Source organism: Rana temporaria, chromosome 2 (genome assembly GCF_905171775.1).
Source record: "Rana temporaria chromosome 2, aRanTem1.1, whole genome shotgun sequence".
In the NCBI taxonomy this organism is placed as follows: domain Eukaryota; kingdom Metazoa; phylum Chordata; class Amphibia; order Anura; family Ranidae; genus Rana; species Rana temporaria.
Genome location: NC_053490.1, coordinates 485,305,407 through 485,323,277, shown reverse-complemented (window position 1 = coordinate 485,323,277; position 17,871 = coordinate 485,305,407). Strand labels below are relative to the sequence as shown.

The 17,871-nt window shown below is 44.4% G+C and overlaps 1 protein-coding gene across 2 annotated transcripts; it reads right to left on the bottom strand.

The window, feature by feature from the left end:
* Positions 1–524: 524 nt before the first annotated feature.
* On the bottom strand, positions 525–17,310 carry RBM11 (RNA binding motif protein 11). 2 transcript variants are annotated; one of them, XM_040338796.1, is made up of 5 exons: positions 17,125–17,308; positions 10,398–10,560; positions 6,370–6,445; positions 3,244–3,340; positions 525–1,122 (listed from the first exon to the last, which is right to left on the bottom strand). In XM_040338796.1, the coding sequence occupies exons 1-5, from the start codon at positions 17,218–17,220 to the stop codon at positions 781–783; spliced, it is 774 nt and encodes a 257-aa protein (XP_040194730.1). In that variant the 5' UTR covers positions 17,221–17,308; the 3' UTR covers positions 525–780. The 2 variants fall into 2 exon arrangements, with proteins under 2 accessions (XP_040194730.1, XP_040194731.1); XM_040338797.1 differs by having other exon boundaries at positions 543–1,262; positions 17,125–17,310.
* Between the last annotated feature and the right edge of the window lie 561 nt (positions 17,311–17,871).

Sequence of the window (17,871 nt, the reverse complement as noted above, 5' to 3'; positions counted from 1 at the left end):
TTATTAAAAGCCAGCAGCTACACTTTTTGTAGCTGCTGACTTTTAATAAACTTAAAAAATGGGTGGAAAACTCCTTTAATGAATTAAGACCAGCGTTTAGCATATTTAAAGTTTATTAATTAGTTTGAAACTTTCAACAATGGAAACATATATATATTTTTTTTAACAGAAAAAAAAGGAAACATATTAGTTATCTAAAAGAAGGGTATATATATATTAAACACACACACACACACACACACACACACACACACACACGCAGCAACTGTATAAGAGCATCAACTACAGAGAAATATGTTCTCACGGGTGGTCAGGGGTGTCTGTACTTGCAACATTGTGCCTAGTGCTATAAGCATCAAATTAAAGTGCATGTTCCGAGTAATGTACTGTAGAGTAGCAACACGCATGTCAAGGATCTAACTATATCCACAGCAGTCTATGCAACCTCTGGGGGGGATGGAAGCACATGGGGCCCCAGCACTGCCTGGCTACAAGGTTATTTATACAGGTAACCATAGCATTTGGCAAATTCGTTTAGATCATTTTTTTTTTTTTACGAACGCAATTCATAACTTATGTAATAGGATTAGGCAGGCAGATGGCCAAAAATTGAACAGGTAAAGCCTGGATTCCTTTTGAGAAAAGACTCATCAGCAGCAGGAACTTTACACATTGCATATGGTAGCAGAAGAGACGATCATGTGTTCTATAAGCGCACAATCTTGTTGCCCTCAAAAGCATAATACATTTCCCGGGTCACGTTCACCAATTCCCAGTAACCTATTTAGTGCAATACATCAAGTTCTTTTTCTTCTTCTTCTTTGCTCTAAGCTTTCTTTGTCTTTTACTCGGGTTTGATTCCTGAAAACTTGTTTCGGAACTATCGCTGTCTCTGCTCTCCATGGTTCTCTTATGATTTTGAGGGCCTGTTGCACTCTGGCTGATTCTGCAGTCCCAAGCCATCTCTGGATCCCAGCTGGAAGAACGTGGATCAAAACTGCAGCTTGCCTGAGGCTCGGGATATGGAATCATTGAGGTCTGCGTGTTCCATGGAAAGAACTGTTCATAGCCTTGCTGCTTTGGAGCCGTCCAACCACATGCCGGATTTTGTACAGTGAAGTACTGGTTCATCCATAGAGGAGGGAAAAATAAACCAAGTTATGATAGGCTCATACTGCCGCTAACATCTTGACATCTTGTTGCTCTAAAAATTTTCAGTTAATCTGGAGACGGTAGACCACCTATACACATACAAGGTCCATCTGATAAAACAAAAAAGGTCCATTGGCTTTGTGTGTTCAGGGCATTAATGTTACTTTCAGATCACTTCTTTTTGTAAGCTTTTAAAAAAGGGGAGAGGGAGACACACACACACACACACACGCACGCACACCAGTCATGCCCTCTGATGTGCTGCGCCCCGTAGGCCAGTTTTTAAGTAAAATCAGGGCTTTTTTTCAGGGGGAACTTGGGGGAACTCAGTTCCACCACCTTTGGCTCAGACCCTTTGATGCCCGCTCACCACAATCACTTGTAAACACAGAAGTCTGGTTTCTGTGTTTACAAGTGGCAGCTCTGCACTCTGTGTGTAACCCCCTGAACTCTGCACTCTGTATGTAATGCAATCCTGGTATTTAATGCCCCTTTGATACCCTTCTACTGTTTGTGAAATCTGAACAGGTCGTGGTTGAGTTCCTGCACCTATTTTCTGAGGAAAAAAAGCTCTGAGTAAAATACTACACATTTATGGAACAAAATATATATATTTAGGACTCATGCACTAAAACATTTGCAGGCATTTTTAATGCCTGGCATTGGATGACTTTTCCTTCCCCCGGAAGCCAAAGCTGTTGTGTATATCCTGCCATACAAGTGAACAGCTGTACGCAAGTGCAGTCATGTAAATGCTGATGCTTCATAGCAATTACCAACACATGTATGTATATATGATGTTTTTACTGAATGCAATACTGTCCATGTAAAAAGGGGAGGCCTAAGGGTGTCAGGAGGCAGTGGCAGAATTACAAGGATCGCACTTGCGACCGGGCATTCCACCGCCAAGACAGCAGGAAGGGTGCCCACTGCAGAAAATGTGAAAGGACCCCATAACGGGATAAAGTGCACCGGGATCAGTGGGTTCTTCATGGTTTCTTGCACCGGGGCTCAGAGATAGAGACACACACAAAATAAATATGTTTATATATATATATATATATATATATATATATATATATATATATATATATATATATATATATACACACACATATACATACACACACACACACACAGTAAAACTTTGGTTTGGAAGCGTTTTACAAGACAAGCTAATTTTTTTTATAAATTTGGACTTGATATACAAGCGACGTCTTGCTATAAGAGTAGCGTCACGTCACAATGGAGTATATAAGAGGAGAGGGGCGCCTCTAAGTGTAGCAATATGGTTACAATGAAGGTACAACATTTAAAAACTCACATGGTTGATGATTAAAACAAGCACATCTAAAAATGCAGGCATCTGGGGCAAAGCTGTCCACATAGACCGTCCTCTGCACCACCATTGATATCATCCCTTCCACGAGCGGTTCAAGCCTCAATTTCAGATCGCTCTCCTGCAGGGTAGTCTTCCTAGTCACAATTGCAGACTGACAGCGGTGAGAGCCGGCGGTGAGGACGGTCTATGTGGATCGCTTTACCCCGGATGCCTGCATACTTGGATGTGCTTCTTTTAATCATCAACCATATGAGTTGCTAAATGTCATACCTTCATTAGATGTAACCATATTAATACACTTAGAGGCGCCTCTCTTCTCTTTTATACTCTCTAGATCCTGCTGGATTTTGCTTCTAATCCCCTTGTGGAGGCTTCCATTTGTGGATGGACATTTTATGGTTACACAACCTATCACATTGTTATAATCTTTTTATATGGACTATAAACTGAAATAAATGATCGTGGAACGAATCTGAGTTCCCATTATTTCTTATGCGAAAATTTCCTTTGATATGCAAGTGCTTTGGATTACAAGCATGCTTCCGGAACAAATTATGCTCACAATCCAAGGTTTTACTGTATAAAAAAAAATAAAAAAAAAATAAAAAACAACACACACACACAGACACACACCACATGATGCATTCTGCGTCATTTTCTTTTTTCTTTTTTACTAGTTTCATTTATTCCTTAATTTTTTTTCTGCTTGATAATCTGCAAACATTTAGTAAATGATATTCATGGTTTACCATTCCTTGAAAATAGGCGCATGCCTGAGAGAAGACGCTGCTGTTAACAGGAGGTGCAGGATTAGAAGATTCAAAGTTTACTCCAGATACAGGCATTCTGTGCATAAAGAAACAAAAACACACGGTGAGAATGTAATAGCATATGAAAACTACATTTTTTTGTTTTTTAATGCAAAAAGGAAAAGAAAAGATACTCCCCTACATGGCTGCAACTGTCCCCTGACGGCACTACACTGAGAACTAAGGGATCAAAGATAGCTGATCGCTCCGTTCTCGGGTCGGCTCTGAGTGGTGACTTAGTCGGCATAGGAGAATCAATGGTACCCCCCAGTACATAGAGACTTTATGGGCAAACTCAAATTATTGAATCAAGTTACTATAAAATTATAGTTTATTCAAACACAGATAAAAACATTGGTGCATACATCACCATAAATATAACAGAGCCTGATACAGTGAAGCTCATGTGGGGCTGGATATCGATGCAACAGTCTCCTCTTGTCCTGCCCTCACCACACTCTGCCCCTCCGGGACTCACAGGAGCTGGACTGTGGAGGGAGCGGGATCCACTGGCTCAAGCTCTCAGTAGCACACTGGGAAGCTGAGCCAGCTGCCTGGTCAGGCATTTAGACGGATCCCCAACATTGTCGGGATCCCCGCAGAGCCTGGACCAGCTCTGTACCGTCAGCCGACAGTGGACTTCAGCCTGCTGTCGGCTGAATCTGGGTTACAGGAGCGCAGAACGAAGTTCACTCCTGTGACCCAAAAGAGAAGAATGGCCAAAAAGAGCTTTGGTCATACTTCTCCTTTAAAGCCTAAAATAGGAAATTGTATATTAGAATAATTATAAATAATAATAATAATAATAATAATAATAATAATAATAATAATGTTATTATTAACCACTTCCTTACTGGGCACTTAAACCCCCTTTCTGCCCAGACCAATTTTCAGCGCTGACGCATTTTGAATGACAATTGCGCAGTCATTCAACATTGTACCCAAATTATATTTTTATCATTTTTTCCCCACAAATAGAGCTTTTTGGAGTTACTTGATCACCTCTGCGGGTTTTATTTTTTGCGCTATAAACAAAAAAAAAAAAAAAGACAAAATTTAGAAAAACAAAACAAAAACATTATACTTTTGTTATAATAATATCCCAATTTTTGGTGAAAAAAAAAAAAAAAAAAAAAAAAAAAATTCTCAGTTTAGGCCGATACGTATTCTTCTACATTTTTTTTCCACCAAAAATAAAATCGCAATAAGCATAGATTGATTGGTTTGTGCAAAAGTTATAGCGCCTACAAAATAGGGGATAGATTTAGGATTTATTTTTTACTAGTAATGGCGGCAATCTGCGATTTTTGTCAGGCCTGCGATATTGCGGCAGACATAACGGACACTTTTGACACTATTTTTGGGACCATTCACATTTATACAGCCAACAGTGCTATAAATATGCACCGATTACTGTATAAATGTGACTGGCAGGGAAGGGGTTAACACTAGGGGGCGAGGAAGGGGTTAAATGTATTCCCTGTGAGTGATATTTACTGTGGGGGAGGGGACCGATCTGTGTCCCTATGTTCAAGGGACACAGCATCGGTCTCCTCTCTCCCTGACAGGACGTGGAGCTCTGTGTTTACACACAGAGCTCCACATCCCTGCTCTGTCACTGCTGATCGTGGGTACCTGGCGGACATCGCGGCCGCCAGGCACGCGCATCGGCATCACGTGAGACGCCGGGCACAGTTTCCCAGCGGCACGCGGGGGTAATGCAAACAGTGTGTTGTCTACAGATATAGCAGGGAACAGTGCCATCTAATAATAGGCAGCATAGGCACAAAGATATCAGCTCACCGGATTCTGCCAAGATCAACAGGCTTGTTTTGCATGCTTGGAACCGATATAGAAAAAAAGCTTTTGGGCCCCTTTCACACTTGTGCGACTTGTCCTGTGACTTGGGACTGCAAAGTCACATGACAAGTCGCTCCCCATGATTTCCAATGAGTGCCATTCTTATCTGTGCAACTTCAAAGTAGTCCCTGCACTACTTTGGTCTGACTTTGCTGCGACTTGAGATCCATAGACGTCAAGATTACACAGGCATTGCTTCAAGTCGTGTCAAAGTCACACAACTTCCAGGTCATACAAGTGTGAAAGGGGCCTAATGCTGCGTACACACAATCAGAAATTCCGACAAGAAAACCATGGATTCCCCCCCCCCCCCTTCCGCCGGAATTTTGGCTCAAACTTGTTGCATACACACGGTCGCACCAAATTCCAACCGTCAAGAACACGGTGACATACAATACGACGAGCCGAGAAAAAAATGAAGTTCAATGCTCTCGAGCATACATCGACTTGATTGCGAGCATGTGTAGGATTTTTCTCTGTCGGAATTGCATACAGAGGATCGGAATTTCCAAAAAATAACTTTTCCCTTCGGAAAATTTAAGAACCGGCTCTAAAATTTTTCTTGCCAGAAATTCAACAGAAAAATTCCGTTGGAGTCTATACACGGTCAGAATTTCCAACCAAAAGCTCACATCGGACTTTTCTATATCCGATCGTGTACGCGGCATTAGTGATGTATTTGACAGAAGCTAAAAAAATAAAAAAAGTGTCCACTAACAAGTGTCAGCTTGGCCTTAATGATAACTGACCCCTATAGATAAACATCTCAATTCCTGGGGGGGGGGGGGGGGGGGGGTAATAAAAATGTTGTAATTATGTCCCTTCCCAGAATGGGCAGGGAGTAACAGATATACAAAAATTCATTTTTTCTATAGGGGGTTACCTACGATTAAGGCCAAACCCAATCGAAACGCGTTAGGGGTTATGCTGCAAGCTTTTTATATTTCGTAAATGTCGGAACTCATCGCTGTGTACAGGACTTTATGTACGGTTTGGTTAATGCCTGAAGGTGAACATGAACCAGTTCTGAGCACCAGCATTCCCCATTGTAGATTAACCAACAAGGTAGAGTGGGTGAACCTTTTATTTTCTTTCATATACTGAAGCAGCAGAATTTACAAAATTACTTCCCTAAAACAAATTATACTGCAATGCATAACGTATATATGCTAAAATGTCACCAAGCAATACAACACAGATTCTCACCCGTAGTCTGGAGGATTCCTGGCAAAGCTGTTTTCGGGTTCCTGGAAAACGCTGTCTGACTCGGAGCGGCAACTCCCTGTGTTTAAAGAAAATAAATGGAAACTATAACCATTTAAAAGAATGTACTGTAGGTGTATATGTATGAGATCAGATTAAAAGGAACCTGCCCTGACACAAAATTATAGCAACTAACACTTTCTAATAATAATATTATTATTATTATTATTATTAATAATACAGTAAAACCTTGGTTTGAGAGTGTTTTGCAAGATGAGCAACATTTTTAAATAAATTTTGCCTTAATATACAAGCAATGTCTTGATATAAGAGTAGCGTCATGTCACAACTGAGTATAAAAGAGAAGAGAGGAGCCTCCAAGTGTAGCAATATGGTTACATTTAATGAAGGTACAACATTTAGAGGTACCTCTCTTCTCTTTTATACCCTGTAAAAAAAAAAAAGGCTTTGATATACAAGTGCTTTGGATTACAAGCATGTTTCTGGAACGAATTATGCTCGCAATCCAAGGTTTTACTGTAATAATAATGTTAACAGTTTACAATGTAAAAGGGAGACAATAGTTACAATAAAATACGAGGGTTAAGAGGGCCCTTCTCAGAAGAGCTTACAATCTAATAGGTTGGGGCAAGTGGTACAAAAGGTTGCAACTGTGGGGAATGAGCTGGTGGGAGAGATAGATTTGGAGGCGCCAGAGGCTTCCCTGAAGAGATGACCCCCCAAACCAGTATTGAGTGCATCCTATACTGTACATGGAAATACTTTTAATTAAGCAAAACATTGCTGTATTTATTTATTTTTTCCCCTATTGGTCTTCTCTAATATTCAGATTTTCTGAGATACTGAGTTTTGGGTTTCCACTAGTTCAGTGGTCTCCAAACTGCGGCCCGAGGGCCGGATGCGGCTCTTTGCTTGCCTTTATCCGGGCCTTGGGGCACTATCCCTCCCAATGATACAAGACACTATTCTGCCATCTGACACCGACAATGGTGCACCATTTCTCCCACTGATACCACGAATGGGGCACTATTCCTCTGTATAATAACAGAATGGGGCACTATTCCTCCCCCCAATACCAGATGTTTACTAACAATGATGCCAGGAAAATTTCCACTCCCGCTGGCCAAAGTCCGGCCCTCCAAGAGTCTGAAAGACAATAAACCGGCCCTTTGTTTAGAATGTTTGGAGACCCCTGCACTAGTTGTAAACCATAATCATCTATATAAAATATATTAGTTTCACAATTGAATTACTAAATTAACTAATTATATTCCAATATATTCAAATTTTATGAGATGCATCAATATGTGTGTGTGAGAAATATATATATATATTATATATAATAAAAAAAAAACAAAAAAAAAACACACACACACACAGTTTTTGTTTTTTTAAATACCACACATATTGGAAGTGGACTTGATTTAAAAAAAAATACATGGAAGTGGCCCTTCTTTCAGAAGATCCGGCTGGGCTTTCACTGTCCACTAGGACATAGTCACTGGTCAAGGCAGTTTGATGCATTTGTCTTAGCCCTATAAGCCCATCAATTGAGCGCAGAGACCACTTTACCAGCTGGATTGTGCAGAATTATTCTACAGGACACCAACCAGGATCATGTATTACAAACCATTTTTAGCCCATTACAAAATTTAGACAAGAAACATTGAAAACTTGGGAGTTTGACATCAGTTCTATATCAAACGAATGATATGATACGAGAAGCATTATCCTCCCTTGCGGTCTGTGGTGTGCTACTTCCCATATGCACATGTGCTCATGCTTCGGTCAGAACGGAGGATTGTGTGCTTACTTGACGGTGGATTTCCTTTTCTGATAAATAAGCATGACAGCATATAGGTCCCTCCCTAGGGCTTTGCATTAAGTATAGTTACAAAAAAGCCATCTTGTGGGGGGGCGACTCAATTATATAATATAACTGGTCCTGGGAAGGATGTGGCTATTCATATGCTTTAGCCCTGGTTCACACTGGGTACGATTTGGAACGATTTGAGATGCGATTTGACATGTCAAATCGCATCTCAAATCGGCGGCAATTGTCGGCAATGGCACTGTCCTAATCAGTGCGACGCCGCATCTGCGATTTCAAAAAGTAGTTCCTGTACTATTTTTTGCGATTTCGGGCCGCGATTTAAATTAAATTGCGGCCGAAATCGCGGCAAAATCGCAGCCGCGAAATCGCGGTAAAATTGCGCATTTTACCGCGATTTTGAATTCGCAGCAGTGTGAACCTAGGCTTAAGAAAAAAAAAATTTGGGCAGCCTAAAGTTGGCCATACAAAGATTATAATTGGGCCGGTTCAGCAGGGATGGTTGTCCCTGCTTAACAGAATTTGATTGTTTAATAGACTTCTGTCCAAGGGATACGTTAGAAAAAAATTTCCTCGATCAGCAGCTGCTCATCCATGTATTCCGACAGAGGCAGTGGTCATTCCTCCACTCGCCACTTTTGTGTGGATGGAAAAATCAGTTTCTTTTTGGCCAGCCTGCTGAACAGTGTATACGACTTTTCCCCCCCAGTACTGCATCTCTAGACCTGCCGAGGCCTTATAATTTTAACAAAATCCTTAGTTTCCCACATATATACACCAAGAAAAAAAAAAAAAAAAAAGGTCAACCATTGGGGCACCAGACATGAGAGTCCGCAAGGGGGGGCAAGTCCCCTCCCCCGGAATCAGGGATCGGCAAGGTGTCCACACATTGCGTGGTCCTTGCAGGGTCCGCCGCAGCCTTTATTCTGAGTCTGCTGCTCTCGGACTCACGGAGACGTCCCTCACACCCGATGCAATGGCTCCAGTACTGTGTAGAGCGATATGTAGATTTGGCCGGCGTGGCGACGCCCACTCAAGTGGAGTGGTGATGGAGTCATGTCTGCGTGTGAAGTGATCTGTGAGACTAACCTATATAGCTTTATCTTTTATTTTATTTTTTGCAGGGGGAGAGGCCAGAGAGCCTGGAGTGTTGTGCTGCAGGAAAACCTGGGGGTTGTATTCTACATACAGGTGAAAAAAGGTAAGAGTGAGAAGACTAAATAAAGGGCATCTATTCTATGGGGTGAACCTGCCCTGGCCTGCTCTAAAGGGGGACCTATATGGCATACGATAATGACCAAGCCCCTCCCCTTCATGGCATTGTCAAAGTGGGGCAGAGCATGGGTGACCTTAAAGGGGAGGTTCACCCTAAAAACGACTTTCCCTTATTACCCTGCCCCCCCACATTACAATACGATTATGCCTATTACTTTTTTTTTGATGCTGTACATACCTTCGTACAGCTATTCACCCGGGTTGCGAGTCCCGCGGGAGTGGGCGTTCCTAACATGGTGGTGATTGACGTTTTGACAAAAAACGAGCTCCCCCCCGTCGCGTAAGCCGCGTCACGATTGGCGAAAGGAGCCGAACGGCGATGCGCAGGCGCAGTATAGCGCCGACTCGCCGTTCGGCTCCTTTCGCCAATCGTGACGCGGCTTACGCGACGGGGGGAGCTTGTTTTTTGTCAAAACGTCAATCACCACCATGTTAGGAACGCCCACTCCCGCGGGACTCGCAACCCGGAAGCCATGGGTGAATAGCTGTACGAAGGTATGTACAGCATCAAAAAAAAAAAAAAAAGTAATAGGCATAATCGTATTGTAATGTGGGGGGGCAGGGTAATAAGGGAAAGTCGTTTTTAGGGTGAACCACCCCTTTAAAATGAAGCTCCCCCCGAAAAAAGTTCTGCGGATGCCCTTGGCACATATGAAAATAAATGATACTTATTTTTTTGTACTGAAATGTTCTACAGAGGTCAGTATAAATGAAAGAAAAGTGCCCAATATAGAAGTGGATACCGCCCTACAATGCCACGTCAAAAAAAATGGGTCTGTTCAAAGCAAATGTAAATATGTAGTGTTATTTTATTCTTTGCCATCTGTTTTTCAGCCTTGAGCCATGGAAACATTGGGCCCTAAACACAGGTACCACTCGCTGGCAGCCTTTCTGTCAAACTCACCTGTTCTATACTGTAGTTTAATGGGCCGGCCATACAGGCGAATGCCATTCAGTAATGCTATAGCATAGGGCACAGATTCTGTATGCTTGAAGCAGACAAACCCAAATGACTTGGAGTTTCCTTCTTTATCTGTAACAATGGTCACTCTGCGCAGCGGTCCTGCCTGCAAAACAGAAAAAGCTACAAGTAAACCGCACACAGATCTATACAATGGGAAACGATATCAGAGAGGGGCACAGAGGAGGCTTCTGTGGTTTATAAGCAGCATACATCTTGTGGTATCAGCGGTTACTTTTAAAAAGTTTATAAATCAAGCATAGTCACAATTACCATAAAAATGTAAATGCAAGGGCTAAATGCTTGTTATATGCCTCTCCACCCCCCCCCCCCCTAAGCTCTGGTCTATGGGCAAAGCCTTGGCATCATGTACAGTGTACAGTTATGAAGCCTGTATTGTGTGCAGTGGAGGCAGGAGAACAACTATAGCAGGGAGCAGCTGACAGAGGAGGCCACAGGAGACCAGATGCAAAGATCGAGGGAACCTGCTGGAGCGGGGAGTCCGTAACACAGCCTCTTCTCCAACCCATTAGACTTAACCACTTGCCGCCCGCCAATGACAAATTGACGTCGGCAAAGTGGTTGTAGAATCCTGACTGGACGTCATATGACGTCCTCAGGATTCTGAGCCGCTGCGCGCCCCCAGGGGCGCGCATCGCGGTGATCGTTGTTGCAGGGTGTCAGTCTGACACCCCGCAACACCGATCTCGGTAAAGAGTCTCTCACGGAGACTCTTTACCACGTGATCAGCCGTGTCCAACCACGGCTGATCACGATGTAAACAGGAAGAGCCGTTGCCGATCGGCAGCTCTCCTGACAGGGGGGGTTCGCGCTGATTGTTTATCAGCGCAGCCCCCCCTCAGATCGCCACACTGGACCACCAGGGAAGGGCAAAAAAAAAAAAGTTTAAAAAAACCACAACCATTAAAAAATAAAAAAAGATTCCAATCAGTGCCCACAAATGGGCACTGACTGGCAACATAGGAAAAATAAGTGCCGCCCCACAGTGTCCATCAGTGCCACCCCATAGTGCCCATCCATACCCAGTGCCCACCTATCAGTGCCCATCAGTGCCACCCATAAGTATCCATCAGTGCCACTCATGAGTGCCCATCAGTGCCGCCCATGAGTGCCCATCAGTGCCGCCCATGAGTGCCCATCAGTGCCGCCCATGAGTGCCGCCCATGAGTGCCCATCAGTGCCACCTTATCTGTGCCCGTCAGTACTACCTCATTGATGTCCATCAGTGCCGCCATATCAGTGCCCGTAATTGAAAGAGAAAACGTACATATTTACAAAAAAATTAACAGAAAAAAATAAAAACGTATTTTTTTTTCAAAATTTTCAGTCTTTTTTTAGTTGTTGCGCAAAAAAAAAAAAAAAAAACAAATCGCAGAGGTGATCAAATACCACCAAAAGAAAGCTCCATTTGTGGGAAAAAAAGGACGCCAAATTTGTTTGGGTACAGTGTAGCATGACGCGCAATTGCCATTCAAAGTGCGACAGTGCTGAAAGCTGAAAATTGGCTTGGGCTGGAAGGTGCGTAAGTGCCCTGTATGGAAGTGGTTAATGTCTTAAAGGGTCACTAAAGGAATTTTTTTTTTTTAGCCAAAAAGCTTCCTTTACCTTACTGCAGTCCTGGTTTCATGTCCCCATTGTTTGTTTTTGCTCTGATGTTGCTGTAATTCCTCTCTGTTCTGGACACTTCCTGGTTCTCTGTTTCCTGATCACCACAGTACTGGGAGATTTCTCTCTGTGGTGACTAATCAAGGAGGTGTGATTACTGTGTGTCAGCACCAATCCAGTTTCGTTTTACAAAGCATCACTGCCCTCTATTGGCTCTTTGTCTCTGTACATCAGAGAACCAGGAAACAACAGCAAAAACAAAACTAAACTGCAGGCACATTATATGATTGGTTTTTATCTATTTGTAATCATTTTTAAAAGGAATCAGTTAACTATTATGTCTCTATACCCTGTAAACAGTCATTTCAGGAAAAAAAAATAAAAAATTTCCTTTAGTGACCCTTTAAGTTCCAATACAACAGGATACGGCCATAATCATGTCTTGCTGTGTATGTCCTGGGATGTATGCTTCATTTAAAGTCCCACCCATGCTTCTCTTCTTTCAACTTATGTAAGAGAATTTGTTTCATCACTTTATTAGGTAAATATGAAGGTTTACACTTTACCGAAGGGCTCATTCACAAAGGTCTGTTGAGCCATAGTACTCTGCACAGCAGTGGCGGCCGCTCCATTAGGGGTGATGCCCCCCTAATCTACATGCAGGGCACCGGACGCATGGATTTTAATGGAGTATTTTTGGTTTGTAATAAAATAGGAATTATGGTTTTATATCAGCAGAAGGCTAAGATTTGTATTCACAGCAAAAGCTGCTGGAGTGCGCTGGAGGAAATCGTTCCAATGTATCAGATGGATTCCTCAGAGCTTTATTGGAAGGTCACAAGTGGCATTTCTTCGGGTTCTATTGGCCACAGCTTGGTGCACTGCAGTATATCACACCACGCCCAGCAAAGTCCCAACACATCTGGTGTGAAGGGCCCCCAAAAGGTTTTTAGATGTTTAACCACTTCCATACCTGGCACTTACGCACCTTCCCGCCCAAGCCAATTTTCAGCTTTCAGCACTGTCGCACTTTGAATGACAATTGCGCGGTCATGCTACACTGTACCCAAACAAAATTTGGCGTCCTTTTTTCCCCACAAATAGAGCTTTCTTTTGGTGGTATTTGATCACCTCTGCGATTTTTTTTTTTTGCGCAACAACTAAAAAAAGACTGAAAATTTTGAAAAAAAAATTTACGTTTTTATTTTTTTCTGTAAATTTTTTTGTTAATAAGTAAGTTTTCTCTTTCAATTACGGGCACTGATATGGCGGCACTGATGGACACCGATGAGGTGGCACTGATAGGCGGCGCTGATATGCGGCACTGATGGGCACTCATAGGCGGCACTGATGGGCACTACTGATGGGTACTTATGGGTGGCACTGATGGGTACTTATGGGTGGCACTGGGCATGGATTGGCACTGTGGGGTGGCACTGATGGACACTGTGGTGGCACTGATGGATACATGTTGCCAAGCAGTGCCCATTTGTGGGCACTGATTGGCATATTTTTTTTTTACTGTCTTTTTTTTCTTTATATTTTTTTTACTATTTTTATTTTTTTATTCCCTGGTGGTCCAGTGTGGGGATCCGAGGGGGGGCTGCACTGATAAACAATCAGCGCGAACCCCCCCTGTCATGAGAGCCGCCGACCGACTAGTGTCGGTCAGATGCGAGTGAGGAAGAGCCATCAACGGCTCTTCCGGTTTACATTGTGATCAGCCGTGATTGGACACGGCTGATCATGTGGTAAAGTGTCTCCATGAGAGACACTTTGCCTAGATTGGTGTTGCAGGGTGTCAGACTGACACCCCGCAACAACGATCGCCGCGATGCGCGCAGCGGCTCAATATCCTGAGGACGTCATATGACGTCCAGTCAGGATTAAGCAACCACTTTGCCGCCATCAATCTGTCATTGGCGGGCGGCAAGTGGTTAAAGTCTAACTCCACCTTTAAGACCATGTTACAGCCATATTTAGGGTGTCAGACAGACCGCAGCCCCCCCGCCGGACAGAATTCAGGGGTTCTTCTCCCAGCAGCAGGTGTCAGATTTAAAATCAGTGTGGATGTGGGGGGGGGGGAGCGGGCTCTGCCTGCCCAGCTGTGTCATTCACAGAGACTTGTAGTTCTCAGCCTCAGCCTCGTACCATCCCATCCAGCATACTTGCGTCAGCTATAGTATGTTTTTTTTTTTTTGCGCTGTATTTACCGTTTAATCGTCCAGTTTTGTTTCAGACTCCTGCGGGGAGTAGGCGTTCCGATGAAGAGGGGAACATGATTGACGTCCGGCTATGGCGCGTCACGCGTTCCGAAAATAGCTGAAATAGGACTCTGATATATACGGCGCCTGCGCAGTCAGCTCCTAGTCTGTGCGCAGGCGCCGTATAGCACAGTGAAGAGCCGAGTCCTACTCCGGCTATTTTCGGAATGCGTGACGCGCCATAGCCGGACGTCAATCATGTTCCCCTCTTCATAGGAACGCCTACTCCCCGCGGGAGTCTGAAACAAAACTGGACAATTAAACGGTAAATACAGCGCAAAAAAAAAAAAACATACTATAGCTGACGCAAGTATGCTGGATGGGATGGTACATAAAAAAAAAAAAAAAAGGTTTTAGTGTGAACCTCCCCTTTGAGTGCATGTCCGTGTGGTCGCGCACGCTGCCGGTGGCGCACTCGCGACCCTGCCGCCATCCCCGTGAGTCAGACCGAGGGTCCCGCGGACTCGATCGACGCGGGGATCCCCGCAATTGTCTCACGGAGGTATAGAGCGGGGAGATGCTTGTACTCAGAGCCGAGATCAGTGTCATGTGACACAGAGCCCATCCCCCTACAGTAAGAATTGCTATGCTAGACACACTTAACCCCTACAGCGCCACCTAGTGGTTAACCCCTTCACTGCCAGTGTCATTTTCACAGTAACTAGTGTATTTTTATAGCACTGATCGTTGTGAAAATGACAATGGTCCAAAAATGTGTGCTGGATGGGATGGTACATAGATGTTTTTTAGGGTGAACCTCCGCTTTACGCGGTTAATCAGCCACAGCACCCTTGTAACCAATATGTGTTTGGGGTTTAAAGGGATGAGGTGGCATGCCTAGTATAAATGCTCATGCGATTTGGTACCAGTCCAAAAAAAGAAGAAGAAGCAGCCAGCACCTTTTTAAGGCGGATTTGGTGCGATTTGGGGCCTTGAAAATGAAGGGCTCAAATCGCACTGCACAGAAACCCATGCGATTGGCACAGGAATGCGGTGCGATTCGCAGTGTGAACCTAGGCTCAGTAACACAGGAGTGGTAGAATCACACAGAGAGCTGCTGGAGTGCTTTACCGCTCCGGCCATTGTCGCCGATATCTCCTCTCCCATGAATCCGCCACTGGGGAGATCACATGACTGGACTGAAGAAGCCCCCTCAGAATCACTTCCTGTTTATTCCCAAACTGAAGCATAGTAAACAGTTTACTACGCTTCAGTTATGAATGGTCACAAGTGAGCGAGTGTGTTCATTTAGAATGGGAAGGGACCAGGAAATGACATATTCACTAGCCCCTTCCCAGGCTCACCATCCTGAATCATCCCCGTAGCAGCCAGGGGGAGAGGAGGGAATCCAGCAGCACTGCAGGGCCAAAAAGGGGGGGGCACTAGGGGGGAATCAGCAACACATAGAGATTAGGGTGTGCCCAGGCACACGCCTATGGAGGGCAACCAGAATGCCGACGCTGCCTGTGATGAAACAGAACTTTACATCCCTTTTACTACAGGGTAGATATAGTATAGGATTTAGAAGAGGAAGGGGGCAGGTTTAAAGGGGTTGTAAAGGTCACCCCCCCCCTAAATAGCTTCCTTTACCCTAGTGCAGTCCTCCTTCACTTACCTCATCCTTTGATTTTGCTTTTAAATGTCCTTATTTCTTCTGAGAAATCCTCACTTCCTGTTCTTCTGTCTGTAACTCCACACAGTAATGCAAGGCTTTCTCCCTGGTGTGGAGAAAGCCTTTTGAGGGGGCGAGCATGAGTGTCCGGACACTCTCTACTTTGCAGATAGATAAAGGAGCTGTGTGTAGTGTGCACCCTGACACTCCTGCTCGCTCCCTCCCCCCTCAAGAGGCTTTCTCCACACCAGGGAGAAAGCCTTGCATTACTGTGTGGAGTTACAGACAGAAGAACAGGAAGTGAGGATTTCTCAGAAGAAATAAGGACATTTGAAAGTAAAATGGAAGGACGAGGTAAGGGAAGGACGAGGTAAGGGAAGGACGAGGTAAGGGAAGGACGAGGTAAGGGAAGGACGAGGTAAGGGAAGGACAGAACGAGGGAAGGGAAGGACAGAACGAGGGAAGGGAAGGACAGAACGAGGGAAGGGAAGGGAAGGATAGGATGAGGGAAGGGAAGGATAGGATGAGGGAAGGGAAGGATAGGATGAGGGAAGGGAAGGATAGGATGAGGGAAGGGAAGGATAGGATGAGGGAAGGGAAGGATAGGATGAGGGAAGGGAAGGATAGGATGAGGGAAGGGAAGGATAGGATGAGGGAAGGGAAGGGAAGGATGAGGGAAGGGAAGGGAAGGATGAGGGAAGGGAAGGGAAGGGAAGGATGAGGTAAGGGAAGGATGAGGTAAGGGAGGGATGAGGTAAGGGAGGGATGAGGTAAGGGAAGGATGAGGTAAGGGAAGGATGAGGTAAGGGAGGGATGAGGTAAGGAAAGGATGAGGTAAGGGAAGGATGAGGTAAGGGAGGGATGAGGTAAGGGAAGGATGAGGTAAGGGAGGGATGAGGTAAGTGAAGGATGAGGACTGCACTGAGGTAAAGGAAGCTATTTTAGGGAAGTTTTTTTTTACCCCCTTAAGCTTTTATTGCCCCCCCTTAAAAAAAAAGGGGAAATGGGGGGGGGGGTTGGGTATTTGGAAACAGTAATTGATAATCAGCGTCAATAATAAAGTCAGTTCAGAATGAAGTATAACAACATCTTCCCCACCCAGTAAATAAATAAAGCTGTACTGCAACCCCCCTCCTCCCCCAGGCTGAGTCCTCTGTCCAATCATCACCTGCAGGAAAAGCTCATACAGGATCTCCTCCTTCACTTTGTAATCCAAATTTCCCACCCAGAGGGTCCGGTCAGCCTCAGCCTGTCTGTTCTGCATGATCAGTCACCGCAGACTCTGCTTACATCTCTGCTCAGCTGTTCTCACCCACATGCATAGACACAGCACCTGTCACTAGAGGCCACACAGGAAGCATCACTTATGTACAAACTCGGCAGCCATTTTTGCAGAGACCAGCACACATACTGTATTGTGGATGAGAGGGCTCCAATCTTTTCAGTAAAAGCCTGTACACGAGATCAGAAAAGTAAAATTTCATCCAATGAACAATCTGCCGATTTTCTGATGGTTAGTATGGTGCTTTTCGACAGCCAATTCCGAATTTTTGTATGACACAAACATTAAAGCGGTTGTATAGTGAAAGTTTTTTTTGTGCCACCTGTAAAGGAAAAAGCATAATGAGCTAGTATGCACCGCATACTAGCTCATTATGAAATACTTACCTTGGAACGAGGTGTCGGTATCTCTGTCCACACCGAGGGAGATGACATTTTCCTTCAGCGTGTCTTCCGGGTATCGAGGCTCCAGCGCTGTGAGTGGCTGGAGCCGCGATGTCGTCACTCCCGCACTTGCACGCGGGAGACTTCTTTCCGGCAAGGTCTGGCCTTAAGCCGAGAATCACTGTGCGCATGCTCCGCTGCGGCTCATTGCAAGGTAGGGTGACCACATTTCCAAACTGCCATTCAGGGT